Source organism: Phyllobates terribilis, unplaced genomic scaffold, assembly GCF_046119375.1.
Source record: "Phyllobates terribilis strain yellow unplaced genomic scaffold, ASM4611937v1 Scaffold_7__3_contigs__length_470593459, whole genome shotgun sequence".
NCBI classification, from domain to species: domain Eukaryota; kingdom Metazoa; phylum Chordata; class Amphibia; order Anura; family Dendrobatidae; genus Phyllobates; species Phyllobates terribilis.
In genome coordinates, this window is record NW_027362767.1 from 177,977,575 (window position 1) to 178,003,305 (window position 25,731).

Below are 25,731 nucleotides of genomic sequence, written 5' to 3' on the forward strand. Positions count from 1 at the left end.
GCCATGTGTCCGTGCCTTCTATATGGCCATGTGTCCGTGCCTTCTATATGGCCATGTGTCCGTGCCTTCTATATGGCCATGTGTTCGTGCTTTCTATATGGCCATGTGTCCATGCCTTCTATATGGCCATGTGTCCGTTCCTTCTATATGGCCATGTGTCCATGCCTTCTATATGGCCATGTGTCCGTTCCTTCTATATGGCCATGTGTCCATGCCTTCTATATGGCCATGTGTCCATGCCTTCTATATGACCATGTGTCCGTGCCTTCTATATGGCCATGTGTCCGTGCCTTCTATATGGCCATGTGTCCGTGCCTTCTATATGGCCATGTGTTCATGCCTTCTATATGGCCATGTGTCCATGCCTTCTATATGGCCATGTGTCCATGCCTTCTATATGGCCATGTGTCCGTGCCTTCTATATGGCCATGTGTTCATGCCTTCTATATGGCCATGTGTTCATGCCTTCTATATGGCCATGTGTCCGTGCCTTCTATATGGCCATGTGTTCATGCCTTCTATATGGCCATGTGTCCGTGCCTTCTATATGGCCATGTGTCCATGCCTTATATCTTATGGCTATGTTCACACTGATTTTTTTTAAAGACTGCAAAAACCATGAGTTTTCCAGCAGAAGCCACTTCAGGAAGTTATTTTTGGGGTGAGATTTTGGAGGAATGTTTTTTTGTCTTGCTGACGCAGTTTTGAATAATCTTAGCAGAGGTTTTCTTCTGTGGAGAGGATCAGCTGCAAAAAAAACTGAGCCTAAGGCACTGTGCACACAGAATTTTTTTCTGAGTTTTTGGAGAGGATACTTGGAAATGTAGGAGTTTGACACCTGGGCGTTACCAGGCTCCTTGTGGAATGGACACATGGGCCACGCCCCCATCTTTTCACACCCCCATCTTCTCACACCCCCTTGCAATTTTTTCAGAAATTTCTCAGAGGGTTGACAAAGGAGAGTCACAACGCAGATATTGAATGAAAAATGCCCCGGCATCTGTCTATAACAGGAAATCATTATTTCCTAGGAGAAAACATGTTTCTTTGCTTTTTACTAAAGATTTCCACTTCCCTAAACAAAGATGGCCGCCAGGGAAAAAATAACCTCACGTGACGCCGTTTTCTTAGCTCCCAATGAAGTCCCGCCTCTACTTTGCTTACTCGCTTTCTGATTGGCTAGACTAAGCAGTAGCGGAATGCTCTTATTTGCCGTCGCATGGCGGAGTAGGCGGGGTTTACACCGGGAGCCGGCTGTGATTGGTGGATTCCTCTGCCGGTCAGTGGTGACGTAGAGCGACGTGAAGTTGCGCTGTCTGCCCTGAGCTGATGTGTCCCATACCAGGAAGTGAAGTTTTTAAGGAGCTGAACTGAGAGTGGAGCAGGTGAGACCCGGCGAGGAGGGGCGCACTGTCCGGGGGAGATGGGGTGTTACACTGGGGAAGGAAGCCTCCTCGGCTCGTGTATAGCGCGGGACACAGGACTTATCACCGTCACGATATGTGTTATTGTCACAACATTGCAGGCATTCCACCGAGAGATCGCCCTGACAGCAATGTCGTGTCACTAAAGGGGGCCTGAGACGTGGCCCTGGGCTCTGCTAGAGGGGCCCCAGGATGAAGCCCGAGAGGGCCTCAGGGCTGGGAAGTGTCCTAGTGGACGGGTTCCCATGATGGGTGGGTGGCGGATGGCGGGGCTCCTCTGCTGATGGGTGGGTGGCGGACGGCGGGGCTCCTCCCCGGATGGGTGGGTGGCGGACGGCGCGGCTCCTCCCCGGATGGGTGGGTGGCGGACGGCGCGGCTCCTCCCCGGATGGGTGGGTGGCGGACGGCGCGGCTCCTCCCCGGATGGACGGACGGCGGGGCTCCTCCCCGGATGGGTGGGTGGCGGACGGCGGGGCTCCTCCCCGGATGGGTGGGTGGCGGACGGCGGGGCTCCTCCCCGGATGGGTGGCTGATAGAAGTACCCCCTGGATGGATGAGGTTACCGATAACTGGTCTCCCCTGACAGATGGCCAGGGGGCCAGTGACCATCCATTCTCGGACACCCTAAGAATCCTGAGAACGAAGGAGACGCCATTCTAAACCAGCAGTGTGGCGCTTTCACTGATTCTTGGGGCAGGCGCTGCGCAGAGAGGCCGTGGGGCAGCAACCATTTGCCTTCCGATTGAAGCGAGCGGGTCTGTACTGTCTCCATTCTATCAGGTTCTGGGGAGCAGCTGACACCTTGTGTTACCAACACCGTGTCTCCGGGGCCGACGCTCCCTCACATTATTGTACATTGTTTGCTTCTTAACAGTGGGAATTCATAATCGGGGAGGATCCGGTGACAGTGGCCCCCATGTCTGACTTGTCTGCTTCGTTTCCTTCCTAGAAAGGATGACCACTTTAATTCGGCGTGGCCGACGTGGAGACGAGGGGCAGGAGAGGAGGGCGGATTCTGATGACTCCAGCAAGGACAAAGAGGAGGAAACCTCCGGGGACTGTAAGGACATGAGGCTCACGCTGATGGAGGAGGTTCTCCTTCTAGGACTGAAGGATAAGGAGGTACGGGGAAGAAATCACTTCCTTCTGTTTTTATTTTTGACAAGTGGCAAAGTGATATTGGTGGGTGTGGTGGAGGGCCGCCATGTGTTGTATGGTGGCCTATTGTCTTTACTGGGTGTCATGTAGTATTATCTATGCAGAAATGCAGTGACGGTATGGCGGCTCATGCTCTGCTCTCTCCATATACTGCTGTCGGAGTGATTGGAGAATTGTTGCGTATGTGCAGTCCCCTCCCCATCTCTTCAGCAGTGCGCTCGCCTCACCTTTCTCATCCCTCTCCAGCATCCTGCTCACCTCTTCCATTCCTGTCCGGCAGTGCGCTCGCCTTTTGTCTTGCATCTTTCGGTGCCGATGCGCTTGCCTTTTCCTATTGCATCCCTCTCTCTTCCAGCACACTCGCCTCTCCCCTCCCGTCCCTCTGATGCAGCACATTCTTCTCTCACCTCCCATCCTTCACCAGCGGCTCGCTCGCTTCTCCACATCCTCATCCTGCACTACAGTCTCCTCTCCCATCCCTCTGCTGCGGCACGTTCGCCTCCTCTCCTGTCCCTCTGCGACGGCACGCTCGCCTCCTCTCCCGTCCCTCTGCGACGGCACGCTCGCCTCCTCTCCCGTCCCTCTGCGACGGCACGCTCGCCTCTCGCCTCCTCTCCCGTCCCTCTGCGGCGGCACGCTCGCCTCTCGCCTCCTCTCCCGTCCCTCTGCGGCGGCACGCTCGCCTCTCGCCTCCTCTCCCGTCCCACTGCGGCGGCACGCTCGCCTCTCGCCTCCTTTGCCCTCCCTCTGTGGCGGCACGCTCGCCTCTCGCCTCCTCTCCCGTCCCTCTGCGGCGGCACGCTCGCCTCTCGCCTCCTCTCCCGTCCCTCTGCGGCGGCACGCTCGCCTCCTCTCCCGTCCATCTGCGGCGGCACGCTCGCCTCCTCTCCCGTCCCTCTGCGGCGGCACGCTCGCCTTTCGTCTCTGTAGGGTTCGCATTTGCATCCCATGAACTCACTTGTAGGCTAAAAAATGTCTGTCCATAATTCTGATGCATCTATAACTGCTTCCTCTGATACGACCTCTGGTGCCTCTGACGCCCTCATCAGGAGGTGCGCGGTGCTGTGACGTTGCCTGCCAGTGTTCGCGGCCGGCAGATATCGTATCTTTCCTATTCATTAGAATTCCCTAATGGGCCCATTTGTTCAGACACAATGTCATCAGCGTCCCTCGCCTCCCGATGAGGCAGTGGGGGGCAATGGATAACCCCTTTAATTACACATGGAAATCCAGGGATAAGCAGTAGTAGACCGCATGTCTTCCCATCGATTAGCGCGGGTGACCTCAGCTTTGTGAGTTCTTTCCGGGCGGTGGTAAATGAGGCCTTATTCTGGAGATAGGGGCTGGTCCCGGAGGTGAGGCTCACACCTGCTACATATGTATGGCATGTCCTGCTGGTCTGAGGATTAAAAAAAAACCTTTTTAAAGATCTACCATTTTGAGTATGCAGCTCCTATGTAGACAAAGGCATCTCCATGGTTACAGACTACAAGCAAACCTGTGTAGTCTGATCCTGCAGTCCCTTTCATCTTTTTCGGCTTCTACTGTCTATGGGGTAGTAATAGGACAGGCAGCATCGGAGGGGTTTTTTGGAGACTCATGGGTTTGCATAGGACCTGTGTACACAATGGCTGGATAATCCAAGTGTCTTCAATTTTAGAAGCATTAAGTATTAATAGTTGCAAAAGTATTCATACCCTGTAATACCATTGTTCCCATAAGCTCATGGACACCCAGGATACGTGGCTTTTTTTTTTCTGTGGCACACGGAGATCTGGACAGGACTTCTCCTTCTGGAGCCTCATTGTCTGATGTCTCCTCGTGAGCACCTGTCCCATCAGTGTGACCCGGGGCGAGGTGAACTGTGACCTGGACAAACATCCCTGCTGATGGATTGTATGGGGGCAGGACCTAACAGCTCATGTCGAGCTCCGTGGGTGGGCTGTCATTACCACTGCTTTCCTATCTTTGCTTCTTTGTTAATCTATACAGTGGCCAGAAGGGGGTGGAGAAAAAGGGGAAAACAAGTTATGCAGGAAGGTGCACTTATATTTTTGGCCACACCAAGGGTGCTTTGAGCGCCTGTGCTTGGTTTGAACAGTTAGTCTGTGCTTATAGATTACCTGTAATGTCACGCTGCAGGCTCAGGAGCTGCATCCGCTACACATAGGAATATATATATATATATATATATATATATATATATATATATATATATATATATATATATATATATATATATATATATATATATATATATATATATATATATATATATATATATATATATATATATACAGTTGAAACCAGGGCTGTGGAGTCGGTAAGCCAAACCTCAGACTCCAACTCCCTCATACATGGCTCATGTTTAAGTGATAAATTTACTGTAGCACAGATTCATCTCAGCTAAAAGTCTAGATCCTTAGATCAGGAATAGGACATTTCATAACTTTCCCAAATTCTTATTAAGAAATATTCCCCACAAACTGCATTGAACTACTGTACCCAATTTATTATATATTTTAGGAGTCGGTCCATTTTATACCGACTCCATGACTCCGACTCCACAGCCCTGGTTGAAACCAGAAGTTTCCATCCACTATATATAAAGACACATCTGCAGGTTTTTCTCAATATCTGACATGAAATCAGAATAAACCTTTCCCATTTTAGGACAATTAGGATTACCATAAGGTTTAATATTTGCCAAATGCCGGAATAATGAGAGGAGAGAATGTTTTAAGGCATTTTTATTACTTACTGCAAAATCAAAAGTTTACATACATTTCATTAGTATTTGGTCCCATTGCCCTTAACCTGAATGACTTGGGTCACACGTTTGGGATCTCCTTCCACAAGCTTCTCACAATAGTTGGTCGGAATTTGGGCCGATTCCTCCTGACAGAACTGGTGTAACTGATCCAGGTTTGTAGGTCGTCTTGCTCGGCGCTCGCAGCCTTTTCAGCTTTGCCCATAAATTTTCAATAGGATTGAGATCAGGGCTTTGTGATGGCCGCTCCAAAACATGGACTTTGTTATCCTTAAGCCACTTTGTGACCATTTTGGCAGTATGCTTCCGGTCATTGTCCATTTGGAAGACCCATTTCCACCCAAGCTTTAACTTCCTGGCTGATGTCTTGAGATGTTGCTTCAGTATTGCCACATAATCTTCTTTTCTCCTGCAGCAAAACAACCCCACAACATGATGCTGCCACCCCTGTGTTTCACAGTTGGGATGGTGTTCTTAGGTTTCCAGTCTTCTCCCTTTTTCCTACAAACGTAACGATGGTCATTATGCCCAAAAAGTTACATTTTAGTTTCATCAGACCACAGTACATGTCTCCAAAAATTAAGGTCTTTGTTCCTGTGTGCATTTGCAAACATTAATCTGGCTTTTTCATGTTTCTTTTGGAGTAATGGCTTCTCCCTGGCAGAGTGGCCTTTCAGCCCATGTTGATACAGTACTCGTTTCACTGTGGATATTCCGCCATTATCTTCACAAGGTCTTTTGCTTTTGTCCTTGGGTTGATATGCACATGTCGGACCAAAGCACATTCATCTCTGGGACACAGAACCCGTCTCCTTCCTGAGTGGTATGATGGCTGGACATTCCCATCTTGTTTGTACTTGCGTTTAATTGTTTGTACAGATGAACGAGGCGCCTTCAGGTATCTTGAAACTGTACCCAAGGATAAGTCAGACTTGTACAAGTCCACAATTCTCTTCCTGATATCTTGGCTGATTGCTTTAGGCTTTCCCATGATGCTACACAAAGAAACAGTGTGTTTCACGTGTGCATTAAAATACATCCACAGGTGTCTCTAATTTACTCAGATGTTGCCAAAAAAACTATCAGAAGCTTCCAAACACATGACATCATCATATGGGCAGTCCAGAATTGTTTAAAGGCATAGTAATCTTAGTGTATGGAAACTTTTGACTTTGCAGTAAATATATCTCACAGCAAGAAAAACACGTTTAAAAGATAATCTTTAATAGATATCATTAAAATCTTGCCTTGAGGCTCACGACAAATACTAAATGACACAGAAATAGCCACAAAAATAATGATGGACAAGTGATCCCATACTGTCAATAAGTAGATACTCAAAATATTAGGCAATAGGCTATAGCGTCCAGTATGACGACATATAAATTAAAGAGAGACCCATAGATTAGATGTCTCTCAGTAAGGCCTATCCAAATATAACAGTGATGGATCACAGTAACAAGAAAAACCACTAGGAGTACAACCAATAGATATTACTCGTCTGCTGTGGTTCCAGATACAGACCCAGTAGAGATGGCGTAAGAAATACATATAAGGCTGTGTGCCCACGATGCTTTTTTTAAGCGTTTCTGCCGCGGCAATTCCGTTGCAGAAACGCTTAAGAAACGCATGGTAGAAGGTCTGCCATGTTCCCCAATGATAATCTGCATGTGCTGCGGAAAAAAACGCAGCACTACCAATTATTTTGCGGAAGTGCTGCGTTTTCGCCGCCATTGACTTGCATTAGACTGCATGTATTACGCATCACTGCATCTGTACATGCAGAATCCATGTGTTTCAATGTGCGGATGGTACCAGGGTGTAGAGGAGAGGAGACTCTCCTCCAGACCCGGGTACCATAGAACCTGTAAAAAAAAAAAAAAAAAAAAAAAAAAAGAATAAAATAAATATATACTTACCTTCTGGCGGCCCCCGCTCTCCTTCTCTTCACTTGCCGTCAGTTCGCGATGGACTGAAGGACCTGCGCTGACGTCATAGTCATGTGACGGGTCACGCGATGCTGACGTCGGCAGGTCCTTCAGTGTAACGCGATCTGCCGGCAGCTGGGACGGTGAAGCAAGACTGCGGGGCCATCGGAAGGTAAGTATAGATTTATTTTTTTATTTTTGGACATTCTCTCGGGTCACACTATATAAATCCATGCTGGTTGCATGGATTTATATAGTGTGACCAAGTTGTCAAACACTTTCCAGGTGATGCTAAAATCGCTTGGAAAGCGCTTGTCAACCCGCATGCGGAAATGCATGTGAAGAACGCTTCACGTCCACTTGTCCCTGGCAGGAAAAACGCATGTACAATCCGCATGGGTTTTTTTTCTGCCAGGGAGATGCAGAAACGCTCAGGAAAAAATCCGGAGCATTTCTGCATCGTGGGCACATAGCCTAATGGTTCTTAAGTCCCCTCAATTATCTCAGCCCACCACCTATTACTATCATATAGACATGTACTAAAAGAGGCTGCCTTAGATGGTGGGAGAGATCCCCTCCAGCCTAAACATCACCAATTACGAAGAAATGGAGGGAGCAATAGATCAGAGTAATTTATATATTAGAAATTTATTGTATCAAAAAAGTTTTAAAAGAGTAATAACATAGAATTTTACATATACATAGAAATAGGACATAACTTCGTACAAGAGTTTATAAGAGACCAGTGAGCTGGACTACAAAATTACTTCTCCCCTAAGTCTAAGGTCTAGGATAATAGACATGGAATAGGTGTAGGAGGCTACCTTATAGTCAATGTAATAGGTCTGATTTTAAAAGTAAGCTGTAGGAATATATTTAATGAGTTCTATAGGTGTCTCAAAAATATAATTAGAAAGGTATATTACCTGTAGACATTAGGTGTAGTCTTGGATGATGGGCTCACTTGCTACCCCGACGCACGTTTCACCGCTGCCGCAGTTTCGTCAGACATGCCTAATCATTTACTGCATTTGTCAAGACCGTTACCAGGCGGGAACCGTACTCCAAACTAATAATATAATAGATACTTACCCAAACTGGGGTACAGTGACGGGTACCATCGCACAAAAAACATAATGAAATAAGGAGCATGTACAGATAACACAATACCTCCTACCTATACTAGTTCATAAAGAGTTAAAATGCATAACCGGTTACTCATCTCAATGTGCAGGGATCCTGCCTCCCCAGTACACCACAGGGTTCCATATTCCTCGACGAGTTTCCCCGTATGGTTCAAGGTTTATCAGGAGAAAAAATGGGAAAAAAATTGTAAGGTATCCTGCTGATGATTTGCAGTCCATTCTATTTCTGTGATCTGACTTTGCAGTAAGTAATAAAAATGCCTTAAACCATTCTCTCCTCTCATTATTCTGGCATTTGGCTAATAATAAACCTTATGGTAATCCTAATTGTCCTAAAACAGGAAAGGTTTATTCTGATTTCATGTCAGATATTGATAAAAACATGCAGATGTGTCTTTATATACAGTTAGGTCCATATATATTTGGACAGAGACAACATTTTTCTAATTTTGGTTCTAGACATTACCACAATGAATTTTAGACAAAACAATTCAGATGCAGTTGAAGTTCAGACTTTCAGCTTTCATTTGAGGGTATCCACATTAAAATTGGATGAAGGGTTTAGGAGTTTCAGCTCCTTAACATGTGCCACCTTGTTTTTAAAGGGACCAAAAGTAATTGGACAGATTAAATAATTGTAAATAAAATGTTCATTTCTAGTACTTGTTGAAAACCCTTTGTTGGCAATGACTGCCTGAAGTCTTGAACTCATGGACATCACCAGACGCTGTGTTTCCTCCTTTTTGATGCTCTGCCAGGCCTTCACTGCGGTGGTTTTCAGTTGCTGTTTGTTTGTGGGCCTTTCTGTCTGAAGTTTAGTCTTTAGCAAGTGAAATGCATGCTCAATTGGGTTGAGATCAGGTGACTGACTTGGCCATTCAAGAATATTCCACTTCTTTGCTTTAATAAACTCCTGGGTTGCTTTGGCTTTATGTTTTGGGTCATTGTCAATCTGTAGTATGAAACGACGACCAATCAGTTTGGCTGCATTTGGCTGGATCTGAGCACACAGTATGGCTCTCAATACATCAGAATTCATTCGGCTGCTTCTGTCCTGTGTCACATCATCAATAAACACTAGTGACCCAGTGCCACTGGCAGCCATGCATGCCCAAGCCATCACACTGCCTCCGCCGTGTTTTACAGATGATGTGGTATGCTTTGGATCATGAGATGTACCACGCCTTCGCCATACTTTTCTCTTTCCATCATTCTGGTAGAGGTTGATCTTGGTTTCATCTGTCCAAAGAATGTTCTTCCAGAACTGTGCTGGCTTTTTTAGATGTTTTTTAGCAAAGTCCAGTCTAGCCTTTTTATTCTTGATGCTTATGAGTGGCTTGCACCGTGCAGTGAACCCTCTGTATTTACTCTCATGCAGTCTTCTCTTTATGGTAGATTTGGATATTGATACGCCTACCTCCTGGAGAGTGTTGTTCACTTGGTTGGCTGTTGTGAAGGGGTTTCTCTTCACCATGGAGATTATTGTGCGATCATCCACCACTGTTGTCTTCCGCGGTCGCCCAGGTCTTTTTGCATTGATGAGTTCACCAGTGCTTTCTTTCTTTCTCAGCATGTACCAAACTGTAGATTTTGCCACTCCTAATATTGTAGCAATTTCTCGGATGGGTTTTTTCTGTTTTTGCAGCTTAAGGATGGCTTGTTTCACCTGCATGGAGAGCTCCTTTGACCGCATGTTTACTTCACAGCAAAACCTTCCAAATGCAAGCACCACACCTCAAATCAACTCCAGGCCTTTTATCTGCTTAATTGAGAATGACATAACGAAAGGATTGCCCACACCTGTCCATGAAATAGCCTTGGAGTCAATTGTCCAATTACTTTTGGTCTCTTTAAAAACAGGGTGGCACATGTTAAGGAGCTGAAGCTCCTAAACCCTTCATCCAATTTTAATGTGGATACCCTCAAATGAAAGCCGAAAGTCTGAACTTCAACTGCATCTGAATTGTTTTGTTTAAAATTCATTGTGGTAATGTCTAGAACCAAAATTAGAAAAATGTTGTCTCTGTCCAAATATATATGGACCTAACTGTATAGTGTATGGAAACTTCTAGTTATATATATATACATACATACATACATAATGTGTGTGTTTTAAAAGTTATTGGTTTTTTTTTTTCTTTTTACCCAAAAATGGTTCTAATAAAAAATGAATAAGATTAAGGGGTTAAAGCGATTAGGACTTTGGGCTGGTGACGAGGACGTGGTCGCTGCCTGTGTGTGGAGGTCGATGTCGCCCGTCTGGTTTGCGGCCCCACCCTGCTGCGCTTCCTTCTCTCCGCCGATCAGTTCGGGGGACACTCCTCTACGCTGACATACATTTCTCTAGAAACAAGCCAGGCGACATTTTTGAGACTGTTTTTGGAGGCATCGGTGCGCCCTTTTAGCACAGAGTAATATTTTCCTCCTCTGTGTCCGGTTAGTAAATGCTCCATGACCCGACGTGTCTGGCAGACGCTCAGGTTTCTCGCTTAATATTTAACCAGATGATTACTGCGCGGCCTGAAGGAAAAGGCCTGATATCCCGGGATAGGCTGCTTCTAAAGCTGTCATTGAGGCAGAGCTGTTATACCAGACACAGCCTGTGAACCAGAGTGGCGCTATTGCTGGAGAAATGACAGCAGATAAGGCCCAGATGTGATGACCTGTACGGCGGCCGGCTCGGTGTAATCCTCTGTTAATGGTCTGGTATTGCAGTGCTGAGATGGATGATGTTAATCCTCTTTTATGACATTGTTCTATTAATAGTCTCTATTTAATTTTGCGCTTATGATATAATATGGCCGCCGTCGCCTTGCTCCGGAGGGAGGCCGCTGCGTCACTCCTTGTAATGTCGTCCGACCGGCTGACAGCGTTTATTCTCCATAAAATGAGGTTATGTGCTCCGTGCAAAGTGTGACTGTGCTGCGTATGAATGCGGTAATTATGAGAATATATACATGTATAACGAGACACACAATCAGACTTCTATTTCTTTTGTTTTCTTGCATTTACACCAAAAATGAAAAAATAATTTTTATATTCAGATTAAGTCGCTTATCACAGAAAAAGAAGCAAAGTATTTCAATGAGCAGGCGAGGAACGATCTTTAGAAAACCGCGTGTATGACCTAGTTCTAGGTGACTGGTGAAAGGTAATCCCCCAACAAACGACTCTCCCACAACCTCGCCCTGCCAGGAGCCTTGTATGCCTGTCAGTCCTGTCGTCTGGCAGCCATTGTTCAGGGTAAGGTCCCCGCCGATCCGGCATATTTCTGTACTCAGAACTTCTGCACAAGTGAAACCTGTAGAACCAGATTTGGCAACGTCCGGAATGTGGCAGGTGCTCTGCAATAATGTCTGGATCCACATAACTGAAGCCACTTTTTATTGCCCACATACTTTTTGGCCTCCTTACTGGATTTATGTCTCCTTATCTACTCTGCTCTACAAGAAGACATGAGGCCAAGCCTTTCTTCTTTATAGAGCTTTTGCCACCATAAAACTTGGAGTTGTTGGGATCGCAAACTAATAAATATGTGCAGAGGAAGTTTGCCTTTTGTTGTGAGCCGATCCATCCAATACCTACTAGATGATGGCCAAAGGTTTTCACTGCCTGTTGAGTAGATATGCCATAGTGATCCCATACACCTCGGAAAGCGGGTGTTTTCTGTCCACCAAACGAGGGTTCAGTCTCTGTCTATCATCTAGCAATTGGAAGAGTAGAGTAATCTAATCCTTATCTCCTTTGGCGGCTTATCTCCCTCAAGAGCGAAAGGATTGGGTGTTATTATTATTATTTATTATTATAGCGCAATTTATTCCATGACGCTTTACATGTGATAGGGATATACATAGCAAAAACATTTACATAATCTTAACAAAACGAGTCAGCGACTGGTACAGGAGGAGCGAGGACCCTGCCCGCGAGGGCTCAGTCTACAAGGGATGGGTGAGGATACAGTAGGTGAGGGTAGAGCTGGTCGTGCAGCTTTATGGTGGAGCGGTGGTTACTGCAGGTTGTAGGCTTGTCGGAAGAGGTGGGTCTTCAGGTTTCTTTTGAAGGCTTCCATGGTAGGCGAGAGTCTGATGTGTTGGGGTACAGAGTTCCAGAGTAGGGGCGATGCACGGGAGAAATCTTGTATGCGATTGTGGGAAGAGGGGAGTAGAGAAGGAGATCTTGTGAGGATCGGAGGTTGCGTGCAGGTAAGTACCGGGAGACTAGGTCACAAATGTATGGAGGAGACAGGTTGTGGATGGCTTTGTATGCCGTGGTTAGTGTTTTCAACTGGATTCTCTGGGCAATGGGGAGCCAGTGAAGGGATTGACAGAGGGGGGAGGCCGGGGAATAGCAGGGGGACAGGTGGATTAGTCGAGCAGCGGAGTTTAGGATAGATTGGAGGGGCGCAAGAGTGTTGGAAGGGAGGCCACAGAGCAGGAGGTTGCTGTAGTCGAGGCGGGAGATGATGAGGGCATGCACTAGTGTTTTTGAAGAGTCTTTGCTGAGGAATGCACGGATCCGGGAGATATTTTTGAGTTGGAGTCGGCAGGAAGTGGAAAGGGCTTGGATATGTGGTTTGAAGGAGAGATCAGAGTCCAGGGTTACCCCAAGGCAGCGAGCTTGTGGGACTGGGGAGAGTGAACAGCCATTGACGTTGATGGATAGGTCAGATGGGGGATATGAATGAGAGGGTGGAAAGATGATGAACTCTGTTTTATCCATGTTAAGTTTTAGAAATCTGGCAGAGAAGAAGGATGAGATGGCGGACAGACATTGTGGGATTTTTTTAGTTAGTAGGGAGGAGATATTGGGGCCAGAGAGGTAGATCTGTGTGTCATCAGCATAGAGGTGATACTGAAAGCCGTGAGACTCTATGAGCTGTCCCAGGCCAAAGGTGTAGATGGAGAAGAACAGAGGTCCTAGAACTGAACCTTGGGGGACACCGACGGGGGGCAAGATGAGGAGGTGGTGCGTGAGTGGGAGACTCTGATTGTCCTGTCTGTTAAGTATGAGGAGATCCAAGATAGGGCCAAGTCCGTGATGCCAAGAGATGAGAGAATCTGTAGTAAGAGGGAATCGTCCACTGTGTCGAAGGCAGATGACAGGTCCAGAAGGAGGAGGATGGAGTAGTGTCGCTTGGATTTGGCAGTTAGTAGGTCGTTGGTGACTTTGGTCAGGGCAGTTTCAGTCGAGTGATGCGGTCGGAAGCCAGATTGCAGGCGGTCGAAGAGGGAACAGGAGGAGAGGTGGGAGGACAGTTCAAGGTGGACATGTTGTTCTAGTAGTTTTGAGGCAAAGGGGAGAAGTGATATGGGGCGGTAGCTAGTCAGAGAGGATGGGTCAAGGGAGGGCTTCTTGAGGATGGGTGTGATTGCGGCATGTTTGAAACATGAGGGGAAGACACCGGTTGTTAGTGACAGGTTGAAGAGGTGGGTTAGGGTTGGGATGAAGACTGTGGTAAGGTTAGGGATGAGGTGGGATGGGATTGGGTCAAGTTCGCAGGTGGTGAGGTGTGATTTGGAGAGTAAAGAGGAGACTTGACCTTCTGTAATGGTGGAGAAGTGGGGTTTGGAGGAGGAAGGTTGAGTAGATATGAGGAGGGGTTGTGTGGGCTTTAGCCAAAAGCTTTGTCTGATGGTGTCAATCTTCTGCTTGAAGAATGAGGTAAAGTCTTCGGCTGAGATGAGCGAAGAGGGAGGAGGTGCTGGGGGACAGAGGAGAGAATTGAAAGTGTTAGTTGTTTAGGGTTGTGAGACAGGGAGGATATGAGAGATGAGAAGTAGGTTTGTTTTGCTGTAGTGAGTGCGGACTTGAAGATAGTGAGGGATTGTTTGAATGCGATGAAGTGCTCGATGGAGTGAGACCTTTTCCATCTCCTCTCCGCAACCCTGGAGGCCCGTTGCAGTTCTTTCGTAAGTTTGGTGTGCCAGGGTTGTCTGTTGATTGTGCGAGATTTGGTATGTGTGAGAGGGGCGATCGAGTCGAGAGCTGCAGCTATTGTGGTGTTATATGAAGCGGCAGCAACATCTGCATTGTGTAAGGAATTTATGTCTGTAAGAGGGAGGAGGGATTCAGAGAGTGAGTGTAGGTCAAGGAGTTTGAGGTTTCTGCGAGCGTGTGTAAGTTTGTGGAGTGGGGATTGTGCACTTGGAGAGGAGAGGGTAGAGAATGTGAGGAGGTTATGGTCAGAGAGAGGGAGGGGTGAGTTAGAGAGGTTAGATAGGGAACAGAGGCGGGTGAAGATGAGGTCCAGTGTGTGGCCATCTTTATGAGTAGCTGCCTAAGACCGTTGAGCAAGGCTGAAGGAGGAAGTGAGGGATAGGAGCTTAGAGACAGACGAGTGGGAAGTGTCAATGGGGATGTTGAAGTCACCCATTATGATAGTGGGGATGTCAGTGGAAAGGAAGTGAAGCAGCCAGGTGGTGAAGTGGTCTAAGAAAGTGGTGGCTAGCCCTGGGAGTCGGTAAATGATGGCCAGTTGGAAGTCAGAGGGGGAATAGATGCGCACACAGTGCACCTCAAAAGAGGGGAGTGTAACACAGAGTGGCAGTGATATTTGGGTGAAAGCGCAGGTATATGACAGGAGAAAACCTACGCCTCCGCCATGTTTGCCGTTGGGGCGGGGGGTGTGGGAAAGGTGGAATCCGCCATATGAAAGTGCAGCTGGGGAGGCTGTGTCAGAGGGGGTGAGCCAGGTTTCAGTAATGGCGAGGAAGGAAAGTTTGTTAGTAATGAAAAGGTCGTGGATGTAGGAAAGTTTGTTGCAGACGGAGCGAGCGTTCCATAGAGCTCCTGTTAGAGCAACTGAGGAAGTGGGGATTAGTTGGATGGGTATGAGGTTAGAAGGGTTGCGACAGTTTGTGGAAGGTCGTGGATAAGGAGTAGAAGTAACTGTGGGGATGTGGCGAGGAGGACCAGGATTTGGAGAGATATCTCCAGCAGTGAGGAGGAGCAGAGAAAGTGTTAGCAGGTGGGAGCAAGAGAGAGCATGAGGTGGCTGTCTGTATTTGGAGATCCAGGATTGAATGTTGAGGAATAATTCGGAGGAGGAGGTGAGATGAATGGGGAGGATGGAGGGAGAGATGAAGAGTTTCTTACTAGGTGTAGGGATTTGAGGGGTTACTTACTAGAAAGTGGAGGACTATAGAGGAAAAAGTGAGAGCTAACAGAAACATGGTTAAAAGAGAGTAAGTGGTCAAATTGTTGGTTACCTGACTCCTGCCCTGACTAACTGCCTCTGAAATAGCTGCCACTTATCTCCGAAGCCACTTTGCACAAGAATACGCGTGCACCCCTTAAAGAGCTTCTAAATATATAGGGCACACTAAACCATCAGGTGAGGGGCATTGTGGGAGCTGCTTGTGGCTAAATTAGCAGCTGGTCATCTCACCAGGAGATGGCTGGGTGATCAAAGACAGAGCTAGAACTATGTAGGCTCTGCAGTTTACCACCTCTAAACATCAGATAAAGTCTACAGTGGGGAAAGGACAGACATAAGTGAGTATTGAATGGAAAGGGACAGATAAAGCAGAAATATCAAGCAGAGAATTCTACCAGTGAGTTGAATCAGGAGAGCAGAGCTTTAGATGGCGGCATATACAGCAAGCATAAAGCATGTAATTGAACATGATTTATCCCCCTCTTCTCCCCAACATATGATGACGGGAGGTCGGGTGTCAATCCGCTAGTCCTTCCAAAATCTGTGGACTTGGACAACTTTCATTTGTGCGAGAGCCTTAACTCATTTGCTCTGCATGTACTGTCACATTATGCAGCAAGTCACCAATTTTTTTTTTTTTTTAATAGAGGACAGCCATGGGGTCTTGAGCAGGCCCCCAACCAAATTGGTGACTAATTGGCACCTTGTATATCGCTGCATAATGTGACACTACATGCAGAGCAAAGGAGTTAAGGCTCTCGTGCAAATGAAAGTTGTTCAAGTCCACAGATTTTGGAAGGACTAGCGGATTGACACCCGACCTCCCGTCATCATATTTTGGGGAGAAGAGGGGGATAAATCTTGTTCAATTACAACACCCAATCCTTTCGCTCTTGAGGGAGATGAGCCACCAAAGGAGTTAAGGATTAGATTACTTTACTCTTCCGGTGGGATTGTGATGTAAAGGGGCTGTACCAAGTTTGGAAGTTTTTCTAATTGCTGGGGGTCTGTCTGATGGGACCCCCACTGATCCTAAGAAATGGGTTATGGAGTGCGGGTCGAGGATGCACCCCTCCGCTCCATTCTTTCTCCATGCTAGCCCTGGAGATGGCTGAGCATCTGGTCTTCTGCAGAAAAAAACGTTGTCGCCATTTTCTGAGACCTGTAACTTTATTGTTCTGTCAATACAGCTGTATGAGGCTTTGTTGTTTTGTATTGTTTTTTTTCAGTACCGTGCTGTAGTTTTTATTGGTGCCAATATGGGGTTCATACAATGTTTTTTTTGATCGATCACAAAAATGAACAACCCCTTTAAGGAGTTATTTACAATTTTGATAGGTCAACAAGATCTGATCGGTGGGAATCGGACACTCGGCGCTAGAGATGAGCGAATCTATTCAAATTCACTACCTTTGCCGAATTTTTCAAAATCATTAGATTCACAGTGAATCGATTTGCCGTGAATCACATTATTTGCAAAGCCTCCAATTTACCTGAATGACGTGTGAAATACTCTTAGGTCTCCTAGGACTGTATCCAACCACTTGAAAGCTAAGACAGCCTTAGTAATGTCACAGCGACCTCTATATATCTGGCTAAACAGATGGTAACAGTTTTTCACTGCCATGCTGTCACACACTCTCTGTAATGTTTATTCAGTGTTTTATGGCTTTCTCATAATCTCTAAGCTGTGACATCATCTCACTATCCAGCTTCATTTCAAAGAGGCTGCTGTATCCCTTGCCTCTGCTTTTATACAGGCTATGATAGTCCCTCCTGATTGGCTGTGCTATGCAATGTGAAGTAATAGCTGCAGGGCATTATGGGGAAGCTCAAGGTCACGTGAGCCTTCTCTGGCTGCTGCTGTTTTCTGCTTTGTGTAAAATGGCTGTGGGCTGTTTTTTTTTGTGATTTGCCCATGTTGAATGTGAAATTATTCCAATAAGCCGGTGTCTTAACGAATTTCCTAAAATTTGATACAAATTGAATTCCTTTTTATTTTCTGATCTGTACCTGACAGCCCCACCGATCAGCCGTGGTCAGCTCCAGCACAGCTGGTCTGTGTAGTGGCCGTTTTTGGGCTCTGTGGCTGAGGTCCCATTCTCTTTAATAGGAGTTTCAATAGCACCATCGTGATACTGCTAACAGCTTGCTTCATTGGGAAATTGTTCCTCCCGGTTCAGAAGAGCTCTTTTACCCCTGAAAAAAATGTCTCTTGCCACCAATGTCCAATTTTTCTTTTTTTACTTGGTGTAAATGCCGCTGTCCTCCTGAATCCGGCGATGTTTTTCTTTTATTCCTGCGCCTCTCGGTTCCTGAGATCCAGCCCTCTTTTCCCTGTATGTAAATCTGGTCTCGTTACCTCAGTGGGCGTGATCCTCAACTCTTCTGTGGGTGTCATGAGGTCAACGCCCACTTAGATAACTAGACCAGATTTACATGCCGAGAAGGGGAGGCCATATCTCGGCAATGGAGAGGTGCAGGAACAAAAGAAAAACATTGCCGGATTCAGGAGGACAGCGGCATTTACATCAGGTAAAAGAAATTACATATTAATGGCAAGTGACAGATCTCCTTTAAGACCTAACTCAATAGGAATCTTAAGGGTATTGCACAATTTTCTCGAGATTGCCGTCATAGGTATAGTCCATTAAAGGAAGCTGACTAAACTTTTGGGATGACGCAGGTCCTCTCTTGCTGACTGACACATCCGGGACAGGTTGGAGCGATCTGGGTGGCTTGGCACATATGAATAGCTCAGGGTTTTGCAATTAACAGTGGGACTATTTGCATAGTAAAGACCTGTCTGTACTGGGAAATGTCCGTTAACTCTTCATCCTCCTGGTTGTAAAGTTTTTGCTCTAGTGGTTTAACTCTTTGAGCGATATATTGTTTGGGAGGTAACAGCATTGATTTCTGCGAAAGACGTTTTCTCAAGGAGGCTGCGCACCAGAAGAAAATGTGCAATCAACCTGAAAATTGTCAACAGTTTGTGTCGCTATTCTCCAGGATCCGTAACTTTTATTTAAAAAAAAAAAAAAAAAAAATGTTTCCACTTTTTATTGCAATTTTTTCTGGGTTGTTCATTTTTCATATTTTGATACGTCAGACTTTTATAGACAACACTTTTTTTTATTTAATTTTTTTACAAACTAGAGCATTTGAGGCTACAAAATTATTAATCTCTTAGGAGCTGCTTTAGCGAGCCGTCAGTACTCCATAAACTTGTCGGTGCACGTTGAGCTGGTGAACAGGCCCCTTTCCTGTATCGCAACGCAAAGATTCCAATGTCAGTGACTGACGGCGGCGATAGGGGCTAGCTCCGATCGCTGCTAATTAAGGCCGATGCCGGCTGTATAACCTTGTATGGTGCAGACAATGGCCTGGCTTCATACATCCGCTCTACGCGTGTGCCGTATGTCAGAAAGGCCAGACTTACTATTAAAGGAGATCCACATATTGGGAAGACGGGGGGGCATGTTTGGGGACCCAAATTACCAATTTTTGACAGTCACGTGCTCAACCAACTCTGATGAACTCTGTCAAGTATTGAAAGCTCGGAGCACGTGCTTGCTGGGAATGGGCACATTGGGTTCACCGGATCGGGGACCCTGACCGGTCGGGCCTTTTATTCCTGAGACTGTTCTCCATTTACTGACATGCTTCCCCTTGTGTCTTTTTTGGTGCAGGGCTACACCTCCTTCTGGAATGACTGCATATCCTCAGGTCTACGTGGCGGGATCCTCATTGAGCTGGCTCTCAGGGGCCGCGTAACTCTGGAACCGGCTACTTTACGGAAGAAACGCCTACTGGACAGAAGGGTAAGATCCGCGGCAAGAAACTATTTCACAACACTTGGATTTTTTTTCTGTTATAGGAATGGCGCCTTTCAAAACTGCAACTCGAGCCCTCGTTACGACCTTGTGGACGGCAAGAAAAAAACACATTCATTTTAGAATAACGAAAAATTGCCTTTTCCTTAAGGGGTTAACGGAATGAGCCCCCATTTAAAAGAAATTGTTCTTGGGATAAGGCGCGCGTGTTTCTTTAAGTGATACAGGAAGTCTTCATATTTCCTGCTACAATGAAAAATCTATAAAAAAAAGGACAGCGTTCCAGATGGTGAACAGCGGAGTGTGCACTGTGCCAAGGCCGCCTTTATTTCATCCTGAGAAGTCACCAGAGGAATGTCACACTCCTTAAAGGTGGTATTCAAAGCCGGCTGCGCAAATACCAGAATCCAGTGCAATTCCTGTAATCCGTCATCTAATAATCCGGAACTTGCATCCACCAATTAAAACTTTGTCAAACGTTCCAGGTGAAAGGGATTGCACTGTGTTAGAGAGGTTTATAATGGCCAAAGCTTTCACAAATGCCACTTTCCAAGGTGGAGATAAAGAATAGTGTCTGTGAGGTGTGTACATGACACTGCAGTGTGTGCTGCTTCCCCGCGCCCCGCTCCCCGCGCCTGCTCTGCGGTGTCCCGGCCCGGGGTGTGGCAATGTGAACTAAGTCCTGGTATTTACTTATGTGTGCACAAAGTGTATCCGGCAGCGCAGCCACCTGCCCCAACCACTGCACCTTCTCCTATCACACCCGGTCTCTTCACATGGGACCAGGGAGCATTATATATATATATATATATATATATATATATATATATATATATTACAGACCAAAAGTTTGGACACACCTTCTCATTTAAAGATTTTTCTGTATTTTCATGACTATGAAAATTGTACATTCACACTGAAGGCATCAAAACTATGAATTACCACATGGGGAATTATATACTTAACAAAAAAGTGTGAAACAACTGAAAATATGTCTTATATTCTAGGTTCTTCAAAGTAGCCACCTTTTGCTTTGATGACTGCTTTGCACACTCTTGGCATTCTCTTGATGAGCTTCAAGAGGTAGTCACCGGAAATGGTCTTCCAACAATCTTGAAGGAGTTCCCAGAGATGCTTAGCACTTGTAGGCCCTTTTGCCTTCACTCTGCGGTCCAGCTCACCCCAAACCATCTCGATTGGGTTCAGGTCTGGTGATTGTGGAGGCCAGGTCATCTGGCGTAGCACCCCATCACTCTTCTTCTTGGTCAAATAGCCCTTACACAGCCTGGAGGTGTGTTTGGGGTCATTGTCCTGTTGAAAAATAAATGATAGTCCAACTAAACGCAAACCGCATGGAATAGCATGCCGCTGCAAGATGCTGTGGTAGCCATGCTGGATCAGTATGCCTTCAATTTTGAATAAGTCTCCAACAGTGTCACCAGCAAAGCCCCCCCACACCATCACACCTCCTCCTCCATGCTTCATGGTGGGAACCAGGCATGTAGAGTCCATCCGTTCACCTTTTCTGCATCGCACAAAGACACGGTGGTTGGAACCAAAGATCTCAAATTTGGACTCATCAGACCAAAGCACAGATTTCCACTGGTCTAATGTCCATTCCTTGTGTTCTTTAGCCCAGACAAGTCTCTTCTGCTTGTTGCCTGTCCTTAGCAGTGGTTTCCTAGCAGCTATTTTACCATGAAGGCCTGCTGCACAAAGTCTCCTTTTAACAGTTGTTGTAGAGATGTGTCTGCTGCTAGAACTCTGTGTGGCATTGACCTGGTCTCTAATCTGAGCTGCTGTTAACCTGTGATTTCTGAGGCTGGTGACTCGGATAAACTTATCCTCAGAAGCAGAGGTGACTCTTGGTCTTCCTTTCCTGGGGCGGTCCTCATGTGAGCCAGTTTCTTTGTAGCGCTTGATGGTTTTTGCAACTGCACTTGGGGACACATTCAAAGTTTGCCCATTTTTTTCGCACCGACTGACTTTCATTTCTTAAAGTAATGATGGCCACTCGTTTTTCTTTACTTAGCTGCTTTTTTCTTGCCATAATACAAATTCTAACAGTCTATTCAGTAGGACTATCAGCTGTGTATCCACCTGACTTCTGCACAACACAACTGATGGTCCCAACCCCATTTATAAGGCAAGAAATCCCACTTATTAAACCTGACAGGGCACACCTGTGAAGTGAAAACCATTTCTGGTGACTACCTCTTGAAGCTCATCAAGAGAATGCCAAGAATGTGCAAAGCAGTCATCAAAGCAAAAGGTGGCTACTGTGAAGAACCTAGAATATAAGACATATTTTCAGTTGTTTCACACTTTTTTGTTAAGTATATAATTCCACATGTGTTAATTCATAGTTTTGATGCCTTCAGTGTGAATGTACAATTTTCATAGTCATGAAAATACAGAAAAATCTTTAAATGAGGTGTGTCCAAACTTTTGGTCTGTACTGTGTATGTGTGTGTGTGTGTGTGTGTGTGTATATATATATGTATATATGTGTGTATATGTATATATGTGTGTATATATATATATATATATATATATATATATATATATATATATATATATATATATATATATATATATATATATATATATATATATATATATATATATATTTACTACCACTGCAGTCCCATTTCCTGGAAGTTGGTTCTGCTCAGAGGGGGGAAGTTATTTTAAGACTCTTCCACAAGGATTGATAACCGACCATGCAACCGCTCGTAAGGACCCTCATTCCTAATTAACCCTTGTAAAATTTCCACCTATCAGTTGTCAAATGAGCAAAATGTTCATTAATCGGCTGATTGGTTCTTTCACGTGGCCTATGCTTTGGGACCAAACGATCATATTAACCTGCCCGTGTCAAGTCCTCTATATAATATTTCAGCTTAACGTTCAGTCTGTAGGTGCTAGAACGTCATATCTTAATCTAAAGAGACCTTTGCTTTGCTTCGTAGGTGCTACTAAAGTCAGAAGCCCCAACAGGAGACGTTCTGTTAGACGAGACCCTCAAACACATCAAGGCAACCGACCCTGCGGAAACTGTACAGAGCTGGATAGAGTTACTCACCGGTAAGATTTATGGAGGTGTTGATAATCCCATTATCACTGGGGTATTTGGATGGTCGCTGTGGCAAGGGGGGTTGCACAAGTTATTTCCTGACGGACCATTACAGCCACTAGTCAGGAACTAAGCGTGCAGGTAGGCTGTACGAGTGACCAGCCAGAAAACAACTTGGGATACCCCAACATGCAGGGACCATATGTGTAAAACTTTTGGGCTGGGTAGGACACCTTACATATATTCAGTATTTGCTTAATTATCACTGGTGCTTTTGTAATATCGGTCTTTTGACTTTTACCAGGTGAAACGTGGAACCCGTTCAAGCTTCAGTTCCAACTGCGAAACGTTCGAGAACGCATCGCTAAGAGCTTGGTGGAGAAAGGAATCTTGACCACGGAGAAACAAAACTTCCTGCTCTTCGACATGACCACCCATCCCGTCACCAACACCACAGAGAAGCAACGACTGGTGAAGAAGTTGCAAGAATCAGTTCTAGACAAGTGGGTGAATGACCCACATCGCATGGACAAACGGACACTGGCCCTCCTGGTACTGGCTCATTCCTCCGATGTCCTGGAGAACGCCTTCTCCACGCTGGCGGATGACAAGTATGACATGGCCATGAACCGATCCAAGGACCTCCTAGATTTGGATCCAGATATGGAAGCCACGAAACCCAACTGCACAGAAATGATCTGGGCCGTACTGTCTGCTTTTAACAAATCCTAAGATTTGTGGCTAGTGGGTGGTGGAGTTAAAAAATGCATCGAAGAATTCACCCGTTCTCCAGGACGTTCCGTTGGGTGGGGGAATACAGAGATCGAAAACTTTGCTAGAATGTGGACTCTGAACCCCCAGCCCTCTTGATATCTTCTCATCTGGTACCCCTTAAAAGTAGCTGGTGTCGGTCAAGCACATAGAAGCAGTGAACTGTACGGTTCCCATACACCTAGGTTTCTTTTTGTTTGTTTTTTTGGAGGGTTGGCGGGGGTAAAATAATAAAAAAAAAATAGGAGTTACTCAAGAACTGAAACATCTTGGATAATTCTGAAGTATCTGGTGCCAGTAATACCATGGCACTGTGCACTGGTACAAATGTCTTCTAGATTTGGCAGTGGAGTACCCACCTCTCGGCCCATCTGATCTCCCGTCAGTGACCGATATAGGTAGTTGATGTCTCATGCTCACGTTTTCTATGATGAACAATCAAAAAAATAAAACTTCTGTAGACTTTTTGAAGGGTATGCCCTAGTTACACCAATGCAACCCATGAGATTTTTTTTTTTTGGGGGCAAAACTGATCTCATCAATGATTTACCATGTAGCTTTAATAGACAGGAAAAAAAAATAAACAGATGTCTCCAATGGGACCTTTGTGATTTATTTATGGTCTCCATGAAAGTTTTACCTTTCCAGTCTGTTGTAATATAGTATTCAAGACCATTTTTTTTATATATCCAAGATCTACTAGTTGGCTTGAGTGCCCACCAATTGGACCACGAGTATCGCGTTTTTGGCTTTTGCACCACCCTACTTTTCATTCTATTGGAAGATCTACTCCACCATTCTCATGGACTTTCTATGGATTTCTTACCAGGTTTCTCTATGATGACCATTTCCTGGTGGAATCACAAGTATGGATCATCCACAATGGTTAGACACATGAACCTTTCTTCTTTCTGCCAAAATGAAGAGTCACAGCTTCTATAGTTTTCAAACCATGACCCTCTTCTAAACCTTGTCTTGGATTGTCTATGTATACCACTGTTCAGGATCACACACAACCCAGGAACCAGGTCACTAACTTCTGGGAGTTATATACAATTAAAGGTCCTTTTCACCTTCTACTGGAAAAACATTTGGACTGGCTTCTGAATAATGTTGCTGGCAACTAATATCTACAGTAGACTGTCCATCATTGTTGCTGACTAATACCATCTCTCACTTGAAGGCCACAGCCCCACTATCAGTATTTGGTCAGTATTCGGTCAGTATTTTTTCTCAGGAGTGAGGAACCAAAACCAGGTAAGGAATAATCAGAGAAAAGGTTTAATAGAAACAAGTCACCAATTCTGCATTTATCACCCACTCCTGAGAAAAAATGTTGATAGTGGGGTCGTGGCTGAAGATGGCAGGTGGTTGGGCGGCTCTCTAGGTGGCCCTGTTGGGCGGCTCTCTAGGTGGCCCTGTTGGGCTGCCCTCCCGATGCTTCTTATTTTTTGGTATCATGATGAGAACAGAATAACTGGATTTTGTTTGATTCATCATCCTCTTTTAGAACATGAGACTTTGCCCCATATCACCCAACTTGTGGACATCTGACCTAGCAGGACTCAAGTTGTAACGACGTTCCCAATTTTTGCCAGTTGAACGGAGCAACATGTGCTCCTGCAACCATATATGACATGCTGCATCGGTTATTACTGTGGCGTAACCTGAAGCTTGTGGGCTCCAATGTGAAGTCTCCTAAGCCCCCATATATCCTGGGGTGCAATACCAACCCCTGTACCTAGTATAGTTAAGCTCCTGGTCTCCAATCATAATAAGGGGTTCACATTTTTTTTTTTATTTGCAATGCTCTGGAAGAAACGTTGAAGCTTTTTTGCAAAGCCTTCGTTATCAAACCATTATATCATTATTGCATCAATTTTCGTTAACTCTTCTGTATATTCTTTTAAAATTAGATTTAATATTATGTTATGATCGAAAACCTTGAAAAATCTTTGTTTTTTTCTTTCTCTTTTTGTAAATCTTTTCACGCAGTGGAACGAGAAATCATTGCACAAGGATTATTTATGGAGTGTTTTGTGGGCCGGCCTGGGCTATGCCTATGGAATTCTTGGGCATCAAGGCCCTATCTGGTGACCGGTGGCTGATGAGTATGGTTTGGATGGTGGAACACGAGGATAATCGTGTACACAGGACCAAAGTGATCATGTATTTGTTGCGTCTATGAATTAAGTATCTTTCAAATAAAACTGTATAATATTTTAATGTCCCGAGTTTGGGGTGTGGGTTATTTTATGGTCATATCTTGGTGATTTATTTTTATGTGTGTGTTTTATTTTTTATTATGGGACTAAACACTGACAGGCAGGAAGTTACTACCTACCTGCCTGTTGTGCCCAGCGCCAATCTCTGCCGGCACAGAACGGTCACAGACAGCAAACAGCAGGACGTCGGCAGAGCAGCCTGGAAGAGGAAGAGCTGCTCTGTTAATCAGCTGAATCACCGGGAT

The 25,731-nt window shown here is 45.5% G+C and overlaps 1 protein-coding gene across 2 annotated transcripts; it reads left to right on the forward strand.

Annotated features, from left to right (window-relative positions):
* The first annotated feature begins 1,262 nt into the window (after positions 1–1,262).
* Positions 1,263–25,487, forward strand: GOLPH3L (golgi phosphoprotein 3 like). Of its 2 annotated transcripts, none has more exons than XM_073639543.1 (5): positions 1,263–1,385; positions 2,374–2,546; positions 19,271–19,402; positions 22,387–22,501; positions 22,795–25,487. In XM_073639543.1, exons 2-5 carry the CDS (start codon positions 2,379–2,381, stop codon positions 23,220–23,222), a joined length of 843 nt encoding a protein of 280 aa, XP_073495644.1. In that variant the 5' UTR covers positions 1,263–1,385; positions 2,374–2,378; the 3' UTR covers positions 23,223–25,487. The 2 variants fall into 2 exon arrangements, with proteins under 2 accessions (XP_073495644.1, XP_073495645.1); XM_073639544.1 differs by having other exon boundaries at positions 1,266–1,385; positions 2,378–2,546.
* Positions 25,488–25,731: the final 244 nt, after the last annotated feature.